A 24,319-nucleotide genomic window follows, 5' to 3' on the forward strand; every position below is an offset into this window, starting at 1 on the left:
ACCACAATCCCACCCAGGCCCTATTCCCGCAACCCCACATATTTACCCTGTTAATCCCCCTGATACTAGGGTCAATTTAGCATGACCAATTCACCTAACCCTCATTTTTGGACTGTGGGAGGAAACCGGGGCACTCGAAGGAAACCCATGTAGACACGGGGTGAACGTGCAAACTCCACACAGACAGTGGCCCGAGGCCGGAATTGAACCTGGGTCCCTGGCGCTGTGAGGCAGCAATGCTAACCACTGTGCTGCCATGTTGAGGGTGGGATATGAAAACCTATGAGGGATTATGAGCAAAACAGTTTAAAAAAAACATCAAAAGGAACTGAATGTCGCATGTTTATCAATGGAAAGAGAATGGCTAACTGGTGTGGGGTTCTTAAGAGGAGGGCGTTGTAAGTGATTATCAAAAACTGGTGCAGGTATTTAATAAATACGTCACATCAGTCTTTAACAAGAAGTGTATCAGGGAAGGAGATGAATCCTGAAATAGTTGGGAGTGAGATTAGTGATATTATTATACATAAAAGGAACTGGTTAAGCTAAGGGAAGACAAAGCAATTAGGGCTGACATCATACATCCTATGGTCCTGCCAGGGTAGACGAAGGACATTTCAGCGGCCCTTGAAATTTTCGGATATTATCGAAAAGTATGACTGCATACAATTTCAAACGAAATGTACATCGGATTAACATTTTTTTTCTACAAATGTAATGGACATTAAACCATAAAGAACTAAGAGTAAATACTCGTATGCATCAAACTTTGGTTCAGCAAATTCTGAATGAATCTGCTCTTGCAGCTTTGGTACAAGGAATCCTCACGAAATGTTAAGTGGAATGGATCTGCGCTGATTGTACGAAACAACATTCTTTAGGCCAAGATATGATTTGGTGAATTATGATTAAAGAATATGCATCTGTTGAAGATATTTAAAATGTGTATTTGAGTGACAAACCAGATGTAAAGTAAATCTTAATTCCAAGAAAATTTACAGTGTGGCCATGTGTGTGTGTTTGCCTATTTTACACTTCCTTTTCATTTGACCAGCCATCGAGCATTTGATTTCGGCAGTAATTAAGTTGCACTGTGACAATTTAGTTATCTTCTTCCTTGAATTGTGGCTGAGTGAGGTGGGGAGCGGGGGTTCGCTGTTAAACTGATATGCAAGTTCAAGAATTTCATTAGGAATGCTTAGGAAATGTACTATGAATGTTGAAACTTGGGGCAAAAAATCCTCATTAGAAGCTTGAAACGCTACTTAATTGTACACTTTGGTCATTTGTGTTTCAGTGATGTGCATTTTTCATCTGTGGTTTCAGCCACGTTGACATCCCCAATCTTGGGAGAAATGTTATTGCAAATGGTATATTCCTGATGGAGATGTTTATTTATTTGCCTATTTAAGGCACTATAAACAATAGAAAAGGTATTGGGAGTGTAGTGGGAATGACAGGGTAGATAGACTGTTTCCAGTAGTTGAAAGGTCCGGAATGAGGGGAATTGATGGAAGATCAGACGCAAAGAGATTCAGAAGAAACACTGGAGAAACCTTTTCACATAACGGGTTATGAAACTGGAATGTGCGACTAGAATTGATAATTGAATCAGAGACTAATGTCAATTTTTAAGATTGGGTTAAACAATTGGTTGAAGCACAGGGGGACTATAAAGGGATGTAGGAATAGAGCAACCACCTGGGATTAGAACTACCACATGTGAATCTTTAACACCAACAAAGAACAGTTAGATCAAATAGTGCGCCATTGGTATTGTAATTCAGTGTATTACTGTACCCAAGAAAATACTATCAAGGTATTCCTTTTGAAAATGACTTTTTGACATCGTGCCTCTTTGGCCAAAGAATAATGAAAAATACTGTTTGTGTATCCTACAAAGTGTGTGCTAGCTCAGTCATTACTTCTAGTTTAAACTTTTCTTTACAGCCACAGAAGAATTTGTAACTTGGTGACTAACATAGTGATATGTGTAGATGAGTCATAATAGGCAGCTGTTTCACTTACTGATATAGACAGCAATGTCTTTCGGCTTGTTAACTCTCCTTTAATGGTAAAATAGCCCTAATGAGAAGGGTGGCTGATGATTGGCCTGCCCCGAGCTAAAGTGCAGCCCACTCAAATGCAGCTTCCTACGTGGCTAAAGCCATCACTTATTTCCTGTCGATGGCTTGCTTCTTTGTCGAGCTGCAGCCAGTGAGAGGCTGGCCTATGCTCCTGCCCTAAGTGTGTAATCTGTGGGAGTCAGACAGCCAAACGCCCACTGCATCACTGAGTCACGCTTGACAATATTTCATGCGAGGTGACTGAATTGTACCAACAAAATGTTAAAATAAAAGTACTTTAATGGTATGCACAGTAGGAAGTCTTTATATGGTGTCTAAATTTAACTGAAATTTTTAGCTGAAGAAAATTAAGCCTTTAACATGTGGCATTCAAAGCCTCCTACATTACTTCTTTAAAAAATAGAACAGATGTGCTAAAATCAGAGGGTGAAATACTACATGTGGCTACTTCATACTTATCCCACTGCCATAACATTGTGGACCATTTATTCTCGAGATTCTCACTGCTGTCTGGTGAGGTGTGGCTGTGCATTCGTTTGATTGGTTTGCGAACTGGACAACCACTGATGTATTAACTTTTCTTTAAAGATAGGTATTCCTTTGGAATGGGAAATCATTTGATTTTTGGAAGATTGACTGTTATTTGAATCCCAGGCAAAGCAACACAAATGAATTTGATAGTTGTGCAGTTTGTGCCGTATTTATAGTTTCAAATGTGTAACAATTTTGCAGGAGTAATGATGCTTTTCTGAGGAAGGATGTTCTTGCTCTTGAGGGAGTGCAGCGAAGGTTTACCAGGCTGATTCCGGGGATGGCGGGATTGATGTATGAGGAGAGATTGACTAGGTTAGGATTGTTTTCGCTGGAGTTCAAACGAATGAGGGGGGATCCAAGAGACTAATAAAACTCTAATAGAATTAGACAAGGTAGATGCAAGAAGGATGTTCCTGATGGTGGGGGTGTCCAGAACCAGGGGTCACAGTCTGAGAATTCAATGTAGACCATTTGGGACAGAGATGAGGAGACATTTCTTCACCCAAAGAGTGGTGAGCCTGTGGAATTCATTACCACAGGAAGTAGTTGATGCCAAAACATTGAATGTATTCAAGAGGCGGCCAGATTAGCATCTGGGCCGAATGGGATCAAAGGTAATGCGGAGAAAGCAGGATTAGGCTATTGAGTTGGATGATCAGCCATGATCGTAATGAATGGTGTTTCTATGTTTAAGTTCTCTACGGTGGCTCAGCGAGTTCAATCTGCAATAAATGATCAACTCTACAGCGACATTGGTCCAATCAGAGATCTCTACTGAATTGGATGTAGGAATGTTCGAATTGACTTCTGTGCTCTGGATTAAGGAGAGGAAAATTTGTTCCTGCTTCTGGTCAAGATCTGTAACTCTATCTGAAAGGGGGTCGTATAGTTGGTCTGTTGGTCCACAGGTTGATAATCTTTGGCTTAGTAAATATTGATTTCTTTTTTAAAAAAGACAAGCAGATGAGCTTTACATTTTTGTAATGTAAAACTTAAGAATAGAGATGATGTCAGAAACCTATTTGAAGAATTGTTCTTCTAGGACTTTCCGCAACATGGGTTGATACTTGGCAAACTTGGACATATTTGTTGACCATGTACATGTAGCAGAATTGAACTGGGCTAATAAGCATGGCAATTGCCAATTATTACAGTGGTGCGTTTATTTATTCCAGTTGTCCTGCATCCTTCACATCTTGAATAAATACATTTTTTGGTAAGATGTAAATAGTGATGCAATTTTTGAACATTTTCAAATCTTATAGTACCATCAATTTAAATTTTACTATGTTGTGTATGCTATTATACATATCCTACCTAAGCCAGAGCTGCCTAAGCTTTTTCCTGATATCCCATTTTAATGTCTCAAACTTTGGAGTGGAAACTTGGAGGGTGCGAGAGCTGTTGAATGGGGAAGGTGGGGTGGGTGGTGGCATAGGCTTCAGTTGTTGAACGGGGGTGGGGGAGACTTTTGACAAGCTGTATATGGATGAAGAAAGTCATTTTTTTCCATTGTACCTCATTCCTACTGAATGACCCCAGATTCCCCACATTTCAACATCTAATTGTTTCTGAAATTATTCCAGGGTTTTTGCCTCCACTGCTCCACCTGAAGCCCATCACGTGTTCTTTTTCTGAAAAGAATCATGATATCGCTCCTAAATTTGCCTTTTGCTAGTTTGAAGCTTGGTTTCGGATTCAGTTATGGACTATTCGTATTTGGCAGTGGTACTGATTTGAGTGGCTGCAAAGGGAGTAGACCGGATTGATGAAGGCATCTAATATAACGGAATCATTAGATTAACCAGAACCAATTAAGAGACCTCCAAAGCCTCATTCATTTGTGTTTCGAACTGGATCCTTTCGCAACAACACCTCACACGGCAGAATAAACATACTTAAATCATATTTGAGTGGCCTAAATCTGTGGCCATAAACTTCACGCCTAAAATATCCTTGATAGTAATGCTCTCTTACTTAGTAACCTTATGTTCAATTAATCTAAAAGGATAAAATTCAAAAAATGAGGAAGATCTTTGGACAGAAGAACAAAATCTCTCTAATCTAATGTAATCATTTTTCTGTTCTGTTACCTTTTGTACATTGAATTAAATGGCGATTGTAGTTTGGAAAATGCAACATTTGAACACAGAACTATAAGCTTTAAAATCAAAAGATAATTACAAAATCAAACACTTATCTGTTCTCAGGCATTTTGAGTAGCAGTCAGCCTCAGAAAGCAATACATGAGGCCAAGTCCACCATTAGTGAAGAAACGGGGATTTAATTGCAACAGTTAACACTCAGTCCAAGTTTCTTGGCAGCATTTGCTGCCTTGGAGCTCGCGACCGCAAAACCTCATCTTGTGACCCCACTGGGATAAGAATTACTCCGGGGGTGGGAGGTTTCACCTGCTGGATTGAATTCTTTGCGCTATCCTCCAATTGGTGCGGTGGCAAAGTGGTTAGCACTGCTGCCTCACAGCGCCAGGGACCCAGGTTCAATTCCGGCCTTGGGTCACTGTCTGTGTGGAGTTTGTACATTCTCCCCGTGTCTGCTTGGGTTTTTCTCCAGGTGCTCCGGTTTCCTCCCACAGTCCAAAGATGTGCAGGTTAGGTGGATTGGCCATGCTAAATTGACCCTAGTGTCAGGGTAAATGAGGGGTTATGGGGATAGGGCCTGGGTGGGATTGTAGTCAGTATAGACTCGATGGGCCAAGTGGCCTCTTTATGTACTGTAGGGATTCTATGATTCTATGGTCCATGGTCAGCCAGGTAATTGACACCTCCCCCATCACTGGTTAAAATTACAGTGGGGGTGGGTAGGCAGCAGGTATAGAGCCACCGCCATAGCGTCCAATTTTATGTCCCTGCCCCGCCCTGCACCCCATCCTGGCCTGCCATCTCCTTCCAGGGCCTCTGTAAAGTTCCACCCCAAATGTCATCTTCAGGTAAAGTGGGTTAGAAGGTTTAAAATAATTGGGCCAAGGTACATCGCAGTAATACTAAACTCTTTTAAATTTTTACGGTGATATTTGTTTCTTTCCAATACATTTCATCTTTAATTTCACAGAATAATTTAATTTTTTTTAATAGTTAGAGTAAAACTTGCAGCAATCTGGGAAACAGAAGTAGAGTTTGTTGGAGTATTAAATATTTTGTGATGTACAGAGTGAGGATATGTGGCATACAAAACATAATGTCACCAGTATTGAGCGTGTAGAGTATGGCTAATTTACTCGGGCAGTTCACATTGTAAATGAAAGAAGCTTCTGCAAAAATATGGCGGTATGAAGTAAGGTCTTCGTGAAAAATGCCACATAACTCCAAGCTTGTTACTTCCTATTTTTATTCCAGTTTGCCATGGATGGAATGTGACATAAAACATTGTTGGTGGTGTGTGAATGAAATATCACTCGCTACTTTGCCACCTTAGATTATACAATTGAAAATGTACCCCTTAAACTGCTGAAAAGCTGAAGAATTTACACATTTATTCTGTACTAAGAAGCTATTATGTACTAAGTAGCTATCAAAAGCTATTTTGAAGAGCATTGGTAATATTTTTATGTTGTGCCTGAGACTGATAATGGCAGTTCCTACTGTAACTCTCCGCACAAAGCTACCAGCCTCTGTTGCCCAGGCCATCCAGAAGACTGACTCCCTTCTCCATTTCTGACAGTTTTAAAAATTAGGTTTGACCAGGCACGACATCCAGTTTCATACTCGATGTAATAAAGAACCTCTTCTAGGGGTTACATGGTGGGAGAGTTTGGCAGTGATGGGGGAGGTGTCAATTATCTGGCTGACCATAGAATCATAGAATCCCTACAGTACAGAAAGAGGCCATTCGCCCCATCGAGTCTGTACTAACCATAATCCCACCCAGGCCCTATCCCCATAACCCCTCATTTACCCTGCTAATCCCTCTGACACTAGGGTCAATTTAGCATGGCCAATCCACCTAACCCACGCATCTTTGGACTGTGGGAGGAAACCGGAGCACCTGGAGGAAACCCAAGCAGACACGGGGAGAATGTACAAACTCCACACAGACAGTGACCCGAGGCCGGAATTGAACCTGGGTCTCTGGCGCTGTGAGGCAGCAGTGCTAACCACTTTGCCACCGTACCAGAGGCTCCATGGGGGTAGTGCAAGGAGTTCCGTTATGGGGGGGGGTTCTACTTTTAATTCTTTGTATCAGTGCGCCCTTTAAAATGGCACCCCAATCTTTCAAAAACTTAAGTTGCTGAAGATGCAGGCTGGATCAGAGCCCGCTGGGGTGATGTGGTGGGACCCACCCCTTCACTGTTATTTCTCTAAGAGCCTAAAAATACATCGGGGGGAGCTGCCCCCAGGGCCAGTGGCTTCCACACTATTTTTCCCACCTGCTGAGCCACTCTGGCTTCTCCTACTAGAATCACTCGTGGTGCGTCTGGGATGGGGTGGGTGGGCGGGCATGGTGAGAAAATTCTGCCCAGTGTCTGCTTCCTGGGGAGTGAACGGAGGGTGGGCATGGAAGGAAGAAATGGGAAGTGTGAGAGGGGGCAGAGACAGCTGATGGGGCGTGAGGGTGAGTATGTGTCAATAGTGACAGAGGGGTGGTGAGGATGGTTGGTGGGGACTTGGAGGCTGGCGAGGTCACTGTGGATGGGGACGAGGTGTTTTCGGGGAGGGACGGAATGTGTACGTTCACCAGGACACTGCTGAGGAAGAAGGGTTGGGCAGAAGGGTAATAGAGAGGAGGTTGAAGATGGTGCAGGATGAGGGGGGGTGCGGTGAGGAGGATTGGGGGGTTGTGGGGGGGGGGGGGGGTGGTTGGCAGCAAAACAAAAAGTAATTGTCGCCAGTGTTGGACAGACACTGGTGCTGCAGGGGAATGAGTCGGCGAGAGATGTTGAGCAGGTCAGATGAAAAACCGGAAGCGAATCCCCGCAAGCAGCATTGCAAAAGCTCAGGACCGTTAGATGAGTGTGATGGTTGGAGAATCTGCATGTGGGGGAATGCTTGCACGGGGCTGTGAAAGGCCCTGACAAAGACCCTTCTCCTACTAGAATCACTCGTGGGGGGTCTGGGATGGGGTGGGTGGGCGGGCATGGTGGGAATGGGAAAAGGGTGGGCCTTGCAAATATACTTGCATATAATAGTGACAACATTCATCTGTGCAACCACTTAATTTTCTGGGCTTACAAGTACCTCTAAGTGCTGCTGAGCAATCCGCAGCCGGGGTGGAGGCAGCCTGTGGAGTTGTTGACCCTGTTGCCTTTGATGACTGTGGCGGCTGATCGCTGGACAGCAGAGGCCTGGAGGGCCTGGCTTATTTTGGCTTTTCACCAATGGGCCAGCTGTTTCCTCCATGCCAACAGAGGATGAGGTTGAAGGGATCGCAGGCTGAGGGAACTCCGAGGGAGTAGGCTACCTCAAAGCCCCGAGTGAATGGCACAGTGGTTTCCAGCTGCTGCTACTCCTCCCTTTGAATGTCCGAGGGCCCCGGCCTGACCTCTTGAGGGGACAGCATACCTAGAGCGATGTCAAGGTGCCCCATTCCTCTCTCGTGTTGTCATTGCATGAACTCACCCATGGTAATGGTGGTGGAGTACAGGTCTGCATTCATCTCTGCGTTCAGGGTCTCCAGGGCATCTTTCACGCCGCCCCCCCCCCCCCCCCCCCCCCCCCCAATGGAGTCCTCAATATACATGAACAACTGTGGACCACTTCAAAGAGATGACGGACAGACTCCAACTCGCGTGCTATTTTGTCAATGGCTTCCAACAGCTCTTTCTGATGTTCCCCCCGCCTCTTGCTGACTCTCTTCCGAGAGTTGGAAGGCCAATTCCTGAGGCTCTTCATCAGACTCACACATGCCACTTCTAAGAGCCAGGAAGCTCAACTGAACTTGCCCTCTCTTGGTGACCACTAGATTGTGCAAATCCTCCTGAACTAGCACTAATCCCCACCGCTGTGTGCGTATCTGAACTGGTGGAGGGTGCAAATGAGCTCAATGGCTTCTCCCTCCTGGCTAATTCCTGGCTCTGGCTGGGGCTGGAAAAGGACACACTGCCTTCCACTCCCCCTCCTCCTCCACAGGCCTTGGTCTTTTCCTGAGGTATGTGCAAATGAGAATGTGCAAGTAACAGCATCAGCTGTCTCCAAGATGGAGGCACATTTGACCCTAAGGTCAAATCAACGGCGGAATCTTTATTCGGTGAATGGTCAAGGCCAAGCTCCTCATCGTCAGTGGCTCTGACCCACTTGATGCCGACATGCTCTGAGGCCCTCTTCAAGCTCCATTAGAATACTCAAGTGTGGTCAAGTCCCTGTGGTCTTCTCCTGATCAAGTCGGTTATGCTGATGCTTCTGCTCAAAGAAGAGAATGCTTGAGAGGAGTTGCATATTATGTTGGATGGAACATTGCATTTTGGTTCATTCCTCATCCTTCCCACCTCCGTAAGATTAGCCCACTCCTGTAGCCGGTCATCAGTGGTGCAAACTGGACAGAGGTTGTGAACCACCTCCAAAACACAGAGCACATCCACATGCAAGGGGAAGGCTCAGACATGCATGTAATGTGGAGGCTGTACCTTTTCTACGCCTAGGCCAGGACACCACCTTACTATTTAATGGCCACTTAAGGGCCTTTTCCCGCACAGCCTCAATTTTCAGGCTGGTGGATGCTGGATATTTCAGTGTGGGAAACAGAAAAAGTGAAGAACCTCAAGCTTGAATGGGGAGGGGAGCACCTCCATCAGAAGCCCCTTCTAACTGGGAGCACCGTCCCCTCGAGGGCCAGACACCTGGACCTCCACGCACACGCACACACACTCACTCCCTCAGGGCATCCCTAACCCACCCCTCCCTGGGACCCCTGCCATTTACCTCACAATGGCTCCCTGCACTTGGGCCCAGGCATGGTGCTGCAGTACCTCTTCCGGCCAAGCCCTCACCATCTGAAAAATTCAGGCCATGCAGTCTAACCAGCCATTGATTGAGAGTTTGGAGTAAAATATGAACAATGGTTATTGTGAATTCCACAGAAGAGTGCTGTCTGGGTGGGGTGGGGTTTCCCCACCCAGGGTGATTCAATTAGGAACTTTCTAGAAGCTTGATATTGTCTGTTTTGAATTTGCAAAAATCACCTGACTCTGGGCAGCCATCTTAACCACCTGGTTCATGTGCATTTAAAAAAAGATAAAAAGAAATTTCCAGAAGTTTTGATACAAGCACAGTCCATGTATAAAGTGATGACTAAGCCATGCCTTCACTGGGCATAACAGCGTGTATTGAAAGGGGAATTGAGTATTAGTGTAGAGAAGTGTTGCTACAGTTGTGCAGGGCCTTATCGAGACCACATCTAGAGCACTGTGTGCCGTTTTGGTCACCTTATTTAAGAAAGGATATAATTGCTTTGGAAACAGTTTAGAGAAAGTTCACTTGGCTAATTCCTCGGATGCAGAAGTTATCTTATGAGGAAAAGTTCAGCAGTTTTGGCCTTTATCCATTGGAATTTAGGAAGATAAGAGATGATTGTATTGAAACATATATCCTGAGAGGACTGACAGGGCGGATGCTGAGAGGATGTTTCTCCTGTGAGGAAGTCCTGAACTAGGGGACACAGCTTCAAAGTTAAGGGGTCTCCCATTTAAGACTGAGATGAGTATTTCAGATCAGAAACGTGCGAGGTCCTGGGTTCAAATCCCAGATGAGCCCTTTCTGGACTGGACAAGATGGGTCGAATAGCCCCCTTCTGTGCTATAACTTTTCAATGGTTCTATGAGGAGGAAGTTATTCCCTTCCCAAGTAAGGCAATGGGGGCTGAGTAATTGAATATTTCTAGGGTGAGTTAGGCAGACTTTTGATCAACAAGGGAATCATGGGTTATGGGGGACAGACAGAAAAGTGGAGTTGAGGCCAGAATCATATCACCCACGATCTTATTGAATGGTGAAGCAGGCCTGAAGGGCAGAATGGCCTATTCCTGCTCCTTATTCTTGTGTTCAAGGAGCCCCTTTCCCTTACTTAGTAACTTGAAATGTAGCCATGGGCAGAGATAAGGTCCCCCATGCAAGGCTTCTAGAAAAAGTGAGAGGGCATGGGATCCAAGGGGCTGCTGCCCTGTGGATCCAGAACTGGCTTGCCTAAAGGAGGCAGAGAGTGGGTATAGATGGGTCTTTTTCTAAATGGAGGTCGGTCACCAGTGGTGTGCCCCAGGGATCTGTTCTGGGACCCTTGCTGTTTGTCATTTTCATAAATGACCTGGATGAGGAAGTGGAGGGATGGGTTGGTAAGTTTGCCGACGACACGAAGGTTGGTGGGGTTGTGGATAGTCTGGAGGGATGTCAGAAGTTACAGAGGGACATAGATAGGATGGAAGACTGGGCGGAGAAGTGGCAGATGGACTTCAACCCAGATAAATGTGTAGTGGTCCATTTTAGCAGGTCAAATGGGATGAAGGAGTACAATATAAAGGGAAAGACTCTTAGTACTGTAGAGGATCAGAAGGACCTTGGGGTCCGGGTCCATAGGACTCTAAAATCGGCCCCACTGGTGGAGGAGGTGGTTAAGAAGGTGTATGGTGTGCTGGCCTTTACCAATCGAGGGATTGAGTTTAGGAGTCCGGGGATAATGATGCAGCTATACAAGACTCTCGTCAGACCCCACTTGGAGTACTGTGCTCAGTTCTGGTTGCCTCATTACAGGAAGGATGTGGAAAAGATTGAAAGGGTGCAGAGGAGATTTACAAGGATGTTGCCTGGATTGAATGGCATGCCTTATGAGGATAGGCTGAGGGGGCTCGGTCTTTTCTCCTTGGAGAGACGTAGGATGAGAGGAGACCTAATAGAGGTATATAAGATGTTGGGCGGCATAGATCAGGTGGACTCTGAGGCTTTTTCCCAGGGTGGAAATGGCTGCTACGAGAGGACACAGGTTTAAGGTGCTGGGAGGTAGGTACAGGGGAAATGTTAGGGGGAAGTTTTTCACACAGAGGGTGGTGGGCGAGTGGAATCGGCTGCCGTCAGTGGTGGTGGAAGCAAACTCAATAGGGACTTTTAAGAGACTCCTGGATGAGTACATGGGACTTAATAGGATGGAGGGTTATAGGTAGGCCTAAAAGGTAGGGATATGTTCGGCACAACTTGTGGGGCCGAAGGGCCTGTTTTGTGCTGTAGTTTTTCTATGATTCTCTCTACCCTGTCAAACCCCTGAGAATCCTATATATCTCAATAAGGTTGCCTCTCATTCTTCTAAACTCCAACAAATACAGGCTCAATTTCTCCTCATAAGAAAATCCCTTTGTACCCAGAACAACCTACTGAACCTTCTCTGGACTGTCTCCAATGCAGTATGCCTTTCCTTCAATTTGTCCACAGTATTCCAGGTGTGGTCCAACTAATGCCTTGTATAGTTTTAGTTTTTTTTTTGAAGTTGCACCTGGTGTAAGGAATATGCCACTGTTTGCCTGCCTAATCTCAGTGAACAAGCAGTTCACTGAGTCTTATGTGATATAGCTTCCGGATTGTTGCGAAAACCCAACTCGCCCACTAATGCCTGCCCTTCAACAACTGGAAACCTACTCAGTCTGACCTGTGTGATTCCAGCCCCAAAGTATATGGTTGACGCTTGGTGCCTTCTGCAATAGTCTACAACTTGCTTGTTTGTTGACAATGGTGGAACCATGGAAATTATGTCGAATTACAGATTCAGTGGGATGTCCCTGGAGATGGCAGGTTTAATCGATTGCAAAAACTAGGCTTAATTCCGTGGAGTAACAAGGGGAATGTACTAAGGGAGAAATTGATAAACTCTTAAAAAATTAAGGCGTGAGAAGGAACAGGGCAATTCAATTCGATAACTGCAGTGTGGACCGAACAAAACCATGCTGGGAAAATCTGAAATGTTTATGATTGAGCCTGGGTAAGATGCTCTGTCGGAGAGTCGATGCAGACTCGATGGGCTGAATGGCCTCCACCTGTATCGTAGGGACTCTATGATACTCTGTGACATGGATTTAAATGAGTTCTGATCAGGGCGATAACCTGATCTCACCAGGTGCAACAGGCCAGGAGACTCTCAATGGGCTTGGCACCAGGCAAGAATCCTGATTTGGCCCCCTCGCCCGATTCAGGAGGCCATCAAAATCACAACTGGGGCTAGTGGCCCTGGAGAATCACCCCCAATATCTTTATGTACTCTATTAATTGTAAACTTCTAATCCATTTAAAAAAATTAAATTGTATGAATGATTAAAAATTGTATTTCATCCCTTAATGTCTAGAGGGTAATTTTCAACGTTGCCACCAAAGAAGTAAACTGTAAATAAATGGAATGAAAGTAGGGTAGGATTTTACAATGGCAAGTGATCCACGCATTAAACATTCCCTCAATCTAATTGCATTAAAATGTGTTCAGCTGTTTGAATTTAACCATAATCCCTTTAAAAATAAATTCATAGAAATGCAAAGATTCCATTATCTGTACCAAGGTCTTCCATATGGCCAGCAGAAATATGGACTCGTCTCTAAGTGAGTCCATGTGTCTTTTTAATGTACTAGGGTGGCATGGTGGCACAGTGGTTAGCACCGCTGCCTCACAGTGCCAGAGACCCGGGTTCGATTCCCAGCTCGGGTCACTGTCAGTGTGGAGTTTGCACATTCTCCCTGTGTCTGCGCGGGTTTCCTCCGGGTGCTCCAGTTTCCTCCCACAGTCCAAAGATGTGCGGGTTAGGTTGATTGGTCAATGCTAAATTAATCTTAGTGTCAGGGGGATTATTAGCAGGGTAAACATGAGGGGTTACAGGAATCAGGTCTGGATGGGAATGTGTTTGGTGCAGACTCAGTGGGTCAAATGGCCGCCTTCTGCACTGTAGGGATTCTATGAGATTAAGTTGAAAAATGAATTAATGTATGAATGATTACAGTCCGCCAGGCACAGTAGCCATTCCAAGCCGGTACCCTCATCTAAATTGTTATCGCCTGCAACTTGTGTAAAAATATGTTTTTTTTAAAATGGAGAAATTGATGGAACAAGTACATTAAAAAGACACATGGACTCACCTAGAGACAAGTTCATATTTCTGCTGGCCATATGGAAGACCTTGGTACAGATAATGGAATCTTTGCATTTCTATAATCTTGAACCGTTTCTGTTTTTGAGTCTGCTTGTTGATTCAGCTCACCTGTTTGGTTACTGTAGCTATCTCATTTAACCCAGTGTTCTAGTCAATGTAAAAAACCTTTACTCTTTAACAGAGTTGTACATTATTTAAACAGAGAGCAAAAGTAAGAGCGTTTCCATGAATGCTTTACAATTCTCAGATTTCTTCCTTAAATAAGTATTTTTAGAATTTTGTATAGTGGAACTGCCTTGCATGTTTTCTACTAAAATAGAAACATCCTAAATGGGAGCCCAGTTGTGAAATAAGTTTTTAAATGTCCTGTTTCTTTGTTTCCGGCTCTTTTATTTCAGTAATCTTTTTACAGTATCCAAGTGGATTGCAGTGTGTAATGCTTAAACAAACTGCTGTTAGTGGACATGCTAGAGACACTGTCAGCATTTCTGGAATAGCGCAATTGGGGCCCTGTCTGCTTGTTGAGCAGTTCTCTCCGACTGTTTCACCAAGCTGGAGATGGACACTACTGCAAGCCACAAAGCTCCACCTACTTTTTCAAGCCCACTCCTTTCCACGGCAGCTTAGTCTTCTGCGTCATTGTGCTTGTGCAGTTGCTGTTTGTCAGCTGTCTGAAAAAAGCAGGACAGCTGCATGGCAGTTAGTGCAAGTGGAGAATTCTAGCCTGCACACACAAACTGCTTTAAAAACCAACCGAGGACTGATTCATTTTTATTTGAAATGTTCAGAATGTACTGCCACACTAACTCCAAAGATTTGGAAATAAAAACTGTGGCACTTTGGAACAAGGTAAGCTTTTATTGTGTAGCATTTGCACTAATTATCAAAAATATCTGTTTCTTTGTTAGATTGTTACTTTGCTTATAATCAGATCGTGTGGAGACCTAAAAAGAGACAGTGGTGCAAGCAAGGGTTAGTCCAAATTCTGTTATGGCTTTAAAAAGATTCAGTCAGACAGACTTCTTTGTTTACTGTACACCCCATGTATGTGAAGGCATACAGTAATCTGGGTAGGAATTGTTCTGCCTGGACATTATAAACAATTGATAATTACAAGAAGAAGGGGAGTGCTTTTGTAGGAAGGAGCAGTATTGATTTAAACATTATTTGATTTGGGTAAATATGCATAGGGACAGTAAAGAGTAACCTCTTAAGTATCAGTCATAAACAAAGATCAAGTAGTTTAAATTACCAAACTAGTGTTTGCCTTGATTTCTATGTATCAGGTCAGATTATTTGTAGTTATTATCGTGTGAAGTTCAGAGTTACTGAATTTTTTGTTTTGTGATTAATTTGGAAAATGTGTAGAAATTCAGTGAAAGTATTCTGAGGCTCTGTTCTGAAAGTCCATTACCCGGTCTGCGTTAAGTGCTTTGTTGAATTCCAATGTTTGTAACAGACATACTTAAATGGGTTTTTTGAGATTCCAACAAAACTGTCCTGCATAACGTGTTTTATTTTTCCTTATTATCAAATACTTAAGTTTATAAACTGTAGTAAGCAACGTAGCTTCACCACTGAAGTGGTGAAAATGCAAGAATTAAGTAAATCAGCACTTTGGTAAACTCTCATCTTGCTGCCTGGGTTCACTTCTTTACAGGTTTCTGATACAGTGGTCGTATGGTGGACTAAATGTACATGCAGTCAACTTATCAGCTTTTTACGATCTGGCTAGTGACATGATTAGCACAGGCGATTTGTTAAGAATCTAAATTTGTATTTCTCCAAATTATGCAAACTTTTAAAGATTACTTTATTGGTCTTGAATCTGAATTAAAACGTGCACATTCATCCTTTTCATTCACTGCAATTGTCTGTTATCACTGGAGATAGGGCACTGCAACTCCCCTAGAACTTGTTAGTAAAACTATAACAAGTGAGTTTCTGTTATTCTGTTGCCAAAACATATCGAGGTGTTTGTCATCTCATTTTTGCTATACTGATTGGTGGAAAGCTCTATGGTACTTATTTTCTGTTTTATGACTACAGATCGGTTCGATGATTTATTGATTAAATTAGAAGGTGTTAGAATTACTTTTTCTGTCACAGGAGAGATGCTTGTAAAGCTTGCATTAAAAATCGTCAGCAAAAAGTGAGTCCTTAATCTTAAATAGTAGTGTGTGTTTACGGTATTGCAAGAAGAATCATGTCCTGGAAATACGTATTTTACTGTGGAGAAATGCTACAAATTCCTCTCTTGTGCAGCAAGCGGCTAACAAATTAAGAAAGAAAAGCCATAAGAATTTTGATTGTCTTAAAATAGCTGGAAAAATCATAAATTGTGCCAAACGTATTTGAAAGCTTCTGATCAATGCTATATCAAATAGATGTCAGACTAATGGCGATCAATCGCTCTTAAGAACATTTGCTTTAATCCTGAGTCTTCCACTCACTCACAGTGAAGTGTGTATGTACCTAGTGGTCGAGTTTCCACTAGATTGTGCTGATACTTCTAGTGCAATTCACTGATAATTGGCTAAATCAGCACAAAAGCCTGTGCGGGTTTCTACAATCTTGTGTATTCGTTTAAAAATATTGCGCTGCCCATGAAACTAGCCATGCCCCCAATCGAATTAATCACAATGGCGAGTTTCCACTAATTGAACCTGTTTGCGGACATTCAGCGGCCCTTCAAATTTAACTTTTATTAGACTCAAGGCATCTTTTTAAAAGCTTTTAAAAATATTTTGTTCTTGATTTGCTAAGAGACTGACTACTGTATGCCAACGATACTGGTAAGTTGTTCTGTCTAGTTTTTCTTGAGCCTTTTTCAGTCAGTTAAAATTGAGTACTGGGCTGGATATTCCGATTTTATAGTGTTTTGTGATGAATCCGTTTTCAAATGTATTAATATAACTGCACCTTAATGTATCAAGGACAGTTTTTAACACTAAAAATTCACATCCTAAAATGTTGCCCAATTGCAATGGTTTGAAGGAAAGTTTCACATTTGGCGATATACAAATGAGTTTAAGCAAATAGTTTGGCTCAGAAAATCACAACTCTTGAGCGCAATTTCTGCCCAGATTGTCAATTGTGCTCAAAAGAGGAAATGAATATTATACAAAGTAAAATATACATGATCCTGAATTGGTGAACTAGCAATATAGTTATTAGTTTCATTACATTGTCTGCATTTTGCAACTGTTAAATTGCTGTCTCAGGTATTTAGTATATGCCTTGGTCAGAGCACTTTCTTATGTAAAGAGCCACCTAAATTTGCCGTGGTCACCTTCCTGATTAAGAATCGTGGATAAAAGAGGCTCATTCAAGGCATCCGGGCTGTGTGGATGCGCAGCCATACCACAATCTGAAATGTACCACCCAGGGAACAAGCAGGCCACACTCCAGCAGAATTTCCCATAAAACGTGCATATTCCCGGCAGTGTGGCAATCTTTAAGGGATTACGCAGTATAACGGACTCTGCACAGCGAAGGAACACATTACTCCCAATGTGGTTCTTGTGTAGAAGAAACCTTCGTCACAATAGTTTGATTAATGCAATAGGACTGGAAAATGGTGACTTAAAATATTAGAGAGAATCATTTTGTTAAAAAGGGAACGAAGGAACTGAATTCATGATTGATACATCATGGTTGGTTGAAACTCCTTTTAAGAGGTTGCTTGCAGTAATCTCCAGGGCTCTTTAGCCTACATAGAAAATGGAAGAAATCCAGAATGTAGCTTGTACTCTGGGTTTAAAAAATGAAGGATGATTCAATTTCCATGCCTCATAGCCTCAGTAGTGCATCTGCTGCCACACCATTTCAGAAACTAAACAGCACTGGATTCAGTTTTTCACTTGCTTTCCATCATATATTCTTGCATAAATATTGCATAGCGACAGCCTTGGTAATGACCAGATTGTTTGTCTATATTTTGTTAATTGACATTGGGTTTTATTATTGTGTCGGCCTATTTATTTATTTATACACTAACCATTATGCTAGCATTGCACTTCGATTACTATACTAATAATGCAGGGATCTGGGCTAATGATCTGTGGATACGAGTTCAAATCCCACAATGACAGCAGAGGAGTTTAAATTCACTTAATTAAAATAAATCTGGGGGTGGAATTTTCTGCCCCCCACCCCTGCAAATGGGCAAATATGGTTTAGCTGATGGGGAGGTGTCTGAGAAGTCTGTTTGACTCAAATCCGCCTCCATCCCGCCCATATGTGTTTTTCTGAGGTTGAAAGGTAGGCTTCCCACTGCCTCCCAATCCTGAATTACAGACACTCCATGACTTTGCTGTCTGCCGGCCTGGTAAGTAGTAATGTTGTCACATTAACCCCGTTTAACAGATTGAGGAGGAGCAGTGTCATGAGTTCAAACAACATAAAGATAGGAATAGACTGGATGTTAGGCAGTTCCTCTTTACTGGTGGATGTGGTGGTTGGTGACACTCTGTACACCTTCAAGAGACAGATGGACCAATTCTTGACTGGGGTAATGATCACAGCTTATCATAGGTAAGTGAATTTACAGATAACAGATGGTCCAAGCGATCTCTTGGACCAGTTTTCATTCCCTGAGGCAGTAGGAGAGAAATTTCCTGGATTATTTTTCCCTTATTGGCCCTGGTATTTTCTGTTGTTTTACTTCTTCCAGTGCATTCATATAGGGAGGTAAGAACTGTCTATTTAGGATGTGTGGAGCAGGTTGGTTGGACCAGTTGGCCTTTACCTAGTCATCAATTTTGTATATTGGTCACTTACTGCTGGTTGTTAAAATGGGAACGGCACTAACAAATGCAAATGCAGCTCACTCTCTTATGTTTCCTATAATTAATTCATTTCAAATAAAGTGTCGAATTATGGTTTCTGGATCGTAATACTGCCACTCCACTATGATCCAACCTTGTAATATGCTCATGGGAAAAGGTTTTAGAATATAAATTGTAGTAAGGTAACATTATACAAGTCAAAACTAGTTCCTGTTGTGGTCTGATGATTATAACTAAAAGAATATCGCATGTGACAGCAGGAATGTACCCAGGTGCTGCATGCAGTTAGACTGCTAGCTGTCTCTGGATTGAAATCTTTCCTACATCCAGTAAAGAGGCTCAATGAAGGATCTTCTAATGGCGTACAATGAATCAATTAACATGCGTTTGAAATAGCTGAACTGATATCACTGCGATTTTCAGTCTGACTCTTAAGGACTGCAAGGTCATCAAATTTCAGCTGTGTGCTCATATTTCAGTTTTTCTGATGTACTAGCATGTTATTCTTGTTATTGTTTACTAATGAGAGCATTGATATCCCTTTAAGAAGTTGATGATCCTTCTAAAGTCAGGGCATGCGTTCCCAGGAATGATTCCCCAATACAATAAGGTTTGTAACTCACTGGGCTAGGTAACGCTGAATCTGGTGTAGGAAAATGATAGACTGATTTTTCTTTTTTATAAAGGCAGACATCTTTTGAGTTGTACTGTCTGTGTGAGCTTTGTGTATTTGGGGCAGTTATCAATTAACTTAAACAGGCAGAAGATTAACTGCAGATATGCCTCTGAACGTCTAACATCAGCTCCTGTTGTGAGATGCTCATTGTTGGGAATCCAAACTTGCGAAGTGATTATTCCCCGTGCTTCGTTAACAGAGGAAATTATTATCTTAAAATAAAAAAACAGAAAATGCTGGAAATACTCAGCAGGTCTGGCAGCACCTGTGGAAGTAGAAGCAGAGTTAATGAGGCGAATTTTGCCATCCCATCCGTCATGGGAATTGGGGCGGACCATGGAAAGATCCATTGACCTCGGGCGGGATTTTCTGATTTCGGGCGAGCTAGGCCGGAAACTCCTGTCCAATATTTCAGGTTTGTGACCTGAAAATTGCCCTAAATTCAAGACATTGGTGAGGCCGCCCCTGGAGTATTGTGCACAGTTTTGGTCCCCTTATTTGAGGAAAGATGTAGTGGCATTGGAGGCAGTTCAGAGGAGGTTCACTGGATTGATTCCAGAGATGAGGGGTTTGTCGTAAGAAGAGAGATTGAACAGTTTGGGCCAATACTGTCTGGAATTTAGAAGAATGACGGGAGATCAAATTGAGGTATACAAGATGATAAAAGGTATGAATGAAGTAGACGTGGGGTGGATGCTTCCACTGGTGGGGCATTCTAGGATGAGAGGTCATCATCTTAGGAAAAGGGGTAGCAAATTTAAAACAGAGTTGAGGAGAAACTACTCCCAAAGGGTTGTAAATCTGTAGAATTCACTGTCCAAGTGAGTAAATTTAAGGAGGAGTTAGACATACTTTTAATTGGTAATGGGTTGAAGGGTTATGGGGAGAGGCAGGAAAATGGGGATGAGGAGCATATCAGCCATGATCAAATGGCGGAGTGGACTCGATGGACCAAATGGCCTAATTCTGCTCCTATTTCTTATGAACTAAATGTCTTTAAAAGTCTGTGATGCTAATTGAAATACCAGTTTACTGTTCATTGCTGAATATAATTTCTTCAGGTCACATTAATTAAAATATAGTGACAACAGTTACTCATTTTCTTTCCTTTTTCCTTCTCCTAGATTCATGTTGGCTAAAGGACTGAAGCGCAAGCTTAGTGATTACGAAGAAAATATGGCTGGTGTTCCTGGTGCCTTTGATTCGAACCCAGGGCTGCCCTATACTTTGCAGAGACAGTTAGTACTCAATATGTGCCTCATCAAATTGCAAAGCTGTAGGATGCTGGTAGAACCAAACCTGCATCGTTCTGTTCTCATTGCAAATACTGTACGGCAGATCCAGGAAGAAATGAGACAAGAAAGCAGCCATGAAGGATCTAACATTTGCAATGGAACAAATCCAATTCCAGACACTTACACAGCATCTCAGGCAGGTATTGAATTAACTGGAACACCATCATCTGTTCAAACTAACTCTCTGGATTTGAATAGTTCTTCAGATTTTTCAGAGAGTCAGATTGAGAACTCTTTAGTGGTGGTTTCAGATGATGACATGTCATCCGCCATTTCATCAATCCTCAAAGATTTGGATTTTATGGAGGATATTAGCCCATCTCCCTGTCCAACATCTGCAGGCGAGGGTGACATAAATACAGACATATCCTTGGGGGACAGACCGCAGGAAATTAAGCCTGCAGAAACTGTGTTTGGATCTTTTGAAATCACAAATTCAACGAGTTACCTAACAGACCTTGCTTTCGATGACATATTTGAAGACATTGACACATCCATGTATGACTCAGATCTGTGCTTACTTCCATTGACACCTGCTAGATCACCACCAGCTAATGTGGATGAAGTTTCTAAACCCTTTCAGTTATGCAACTCTACATCTGTGAATGCCATTCAGATCTGCAGAGTGGATTTGAGTGACCTGGACCATATCATGGAGATTCTTGTAGGATCCTAATTCATCACTAGGTGCTTCAACATTTTGGATGCCTGTCTTCCTACTTATTTAATATGGCTTCATCTGTACCATTAGTGATGGGAACAGCCACTGTATAGCGAGCTGCATTCAATCTTATAAATCTTGGAAGAGTTTGAACAGTATAGTTTTCAACTTTTTAAAGGTCATATACGAAAGACTCCAGAAAACAAGCAGATAATTAGCACGTGAATCATGGCAAGTGAACTCTTTGCTAGTAATGACAACTTCTGGCTTGAGATCCAGAAATGTGACCGTAACCATTTAGGTTATTTTTTTATGGGATAAGATTGTTTTTAAGAAATTAATGAACTGCTGCCACACACTGAACATTAACTTAATCAACTAAACCATTAATAGAGACTAAGCAGTATTTTGTGTTTCTGTACATCTTTTGATAGTTACGGTTTTACAGCATCCAGATCTGAAGTGTGGGCGGAACTAATCTTCCGAAGGACATTTTTGATGAGCAGTTTTATTCTATTGACTGAAGCACATGGTGTGTTTTGTTTCCTTGCAGAATGTTTTTATATGGTATTCTTGTACCAACAAAGGCACCTTTATCAAAAGGTTACAAGAATGTTTTATATTACATTTAAACTATTTATTTTTTTAGAATTTTATACTCTAAATCTCTATGTTTGTTGTTTGTCTTGTTTGGTCTTTAGTTCCCATCTGACAGACTTTGCTGTTGGATTTCACTTACACTACCTCTCCCAAGATCTAACAATAAAGCATTCTTTTTTTTTAAGAATGTGCTGTACATGAGCAGATGCAGCTTCTGTTTTTAATTTAGATAAATGTTCAAGGGGGAGTGGAATTTAATTTATCCAGAGCAAAGAAAGATTTTTTTTTTCTTCTTTAAATGTGAAGATAGATTTAAATATTTATGATGTAGACTAGTTTTATTCCAATTCGATTTGTAACTCCTCAGTTATCTGAAAACCTATTGACTCAACATTGACTTGTTTGATTTTGGGATTTATTTTGAATTGAGTATTTATGTTCAATTAAAATTGTGCACATTCAAGAACTACGGGCGAGATTCTCTGGCCTCCTAGTCGCCTGTGTCCCACCAGCGGGAGGTGGCACGTTGCTTGCTAGTGGCAGGATTCTTTGGTCCTGCCACTGTCAATGGGAATTCCCATTGATGTCACCCCCACGCCGGCGGGAAACCCGCGGGCGGGGGTGCACTGCCGGCATGAATGGCTGGAGAATTGTGGCCTCCGTTCTTCAGCTGTGCCAGAAGATTTCTTGTTTGGTTTTTTTCAGTACTGTAATTGTAGATATTCTGACATCTGACCTGTAAACAAATGTATTGCCTTTTTATTTCGATATATTTCCTGTGAGATTAACTGTCCAACTACCCAAAGCCATTCTGTTGACGAAAGACTACCACAAGGGAATGTATATGATGGTGGGAATGAGGAAATGCATGTGGAACCCTGAACAAAGGTATCATTTGGTTTGGAAGCTCTAACGCATGTGGCAATTGTAATTATTTGGGTGAACCAGTTTTCACAATTTGTACACTGAACTAGATGTTCCAATATAGTGCCCCAAATACAATTATCACATTATCATTGAATGCTGAGGTGAAAATGTTTGCTGACTTTAATGTTGCATCTTTCTTGCTTAGATTTCTTTATGTTCTGAAATAATAATATAAACTCTTGATTGGGCTTATTGTCAAATCCTGGAACAGATATAACTGAGGGAAGGGATGGTGTTTTAATGATTGTGTAAAAACAAAATTGAATTACACCGTAAGATTGATGCTGATATCAGCATGTCCAAAAAAATGGTGCCTCTTTCCTCCGTTATATTGATATGTGGTGTTTAGAAATGACGCCAGCAACATGGAGGATATCCCCGATCATTATGAAGACATTTAATGTGAACATACTCTTGCAATATTCTACCTAGCTCCTTCCCCTGTCACCACAAAGCCCTACAGATTTGAACACATGATCTAGACTGACAGTTTACCCTAATACTGAGAGAAATTCTTGGAGTTGCCAAATTTTTCAGGTAAGATGCTAAACCTTGGCCTTTTCAGGGATATTGCAGATCCCATGGTACTAGTTGGATAAGAGCACAGCATTCTTGTAGCATTCTGACCAACATTCCCCTATTAACCAGATTATCTAGTAAATGAGCAGTTGTGAGGTCCTACTGTGCTTAAATTGGCTGCTACATTTGGTTATATAACAGTGGCTGCACTTGTTGAAGTAATTCATTGTAAAGCACTTTGGGATGTCAAGCTGTATATTTGTTCGTTCTTTCTCACTCTGGCCTTCTGCTCCATTCATTAACTAGCTTAGCTTTTTAGTGCAAAAGCTTCTATGCTGTTCTTCAAAGAAGAGCAGGAGCGTTCTCCTGGTATCCCGACTAGCTTTTATCCTTCAATCCATATCAGAGAATCATATGGTTACAGCACAGGGGAGACCATTTGGCCCCTTGTGTTCATGTTGGCTCTCTGCAAGAGCAACTCAGCTAGCCCCACTCTGCTGCCCTTCCCCTGAAATCCTACAATATTTTCTCCTCCAGATAATTGTCCAATTTCCTTCCAAAAGCGACTACAAAACTTTCTTGCATTTTGCTCCCAGGCATTGTATTCTAGATTCTAACCACATGCTGCATTTAAAAAAAAAGATTTTCCTCATGTTGCCTTTGGATCTTTTGCCAGTCATAAATTGGTGTCTTCTGGTTCTTAGCTCTTCCACCTATAGGAAGAGTTTCTCCTTATCTACTGGCCTCTCATGACTTTGAAACCTCTATCAATTTCCTCTCAACATTCTCGAAGAAGAACAGCCCCAGCATTTCCATTCTAGCCACTTAACTGAAGTCCCTCATCTCTGGAACTTATTTTCTTCAATTTTTTCTGCGCCTTCTCTGATGACTTCATATCGTTCCTAAAGTGTGGTGTCCAGAATTGAACACATTACTCTAGTTTAGGCTCAACCAGTGTTTTTAAAGGTTTGTCATAACTTCCTTGCTTATGTACTGTTTGTCTGTTTATGAAGCCCAGGATCCTAAATATCTATTTAACCACTTTCTCAACCTGCCCTGTCATCTTCCATGATTTATGCCCATATCTCGGGTCTCTCTGGTCCTGAGACCTCTTTAGAATTGTTTTCTTTATTTTACATTGCTTCTCCTCGTTCATCCTACCAAAA

The 24,319-nt window shown here is 42.2% G+C and overlaps 1 protein-coding gene across 2 annotated transcripts in view; it reads left to right on the forward strand.

Annotated features, from left to right (window-relative positions):
- The window catches only part of LOC144507160 (SERTA domain-containing protein 2-like), a 47,857-nt gene extending 25,689 nt beyond the window's left edge, over positions 1-22,168 (forward strand). Inside the window, exons 1-2 of one of the 2 annotated variants that reach the window (XM_078233972.1) lie at positions 14,368-14,534; positions 20,276-22,168. In XM_078233972.1, coding sequence (XP_078090098.1) covers positions 20,280-21,122 — 843 coding nt within the window. In that variant the 5' untranslated portion in view covers positions 14,368-14,534; positions 20,276-20,279 and the 3' untranslated portion in view covers positions 21,123-22,168. Of the gene's footprint in view, positions 1-14,367; positions 14,535-20,275 lie in introns of those variants that run through there. The other variant, XM_078233973.1, reaches the window with a different exon arrangement.
- Positions 22,169-24,319: the final 2,151 nt, after the last annotated feature.

Source organism: Mustelus asterias, chromosome 18 (genome assembly GCF_964213995.1).
Source record: "Mustelus asterias chromosome 18, sMusAst1.hap1.1, whole genome shotgun sequence".
Taxonomy (NCBI): Eukaryota; Metazoa; Chordata; class Chondrichthyes; order Carcharhiniformes; family Triakidae; genus Mustelus; species Mustelus asterias.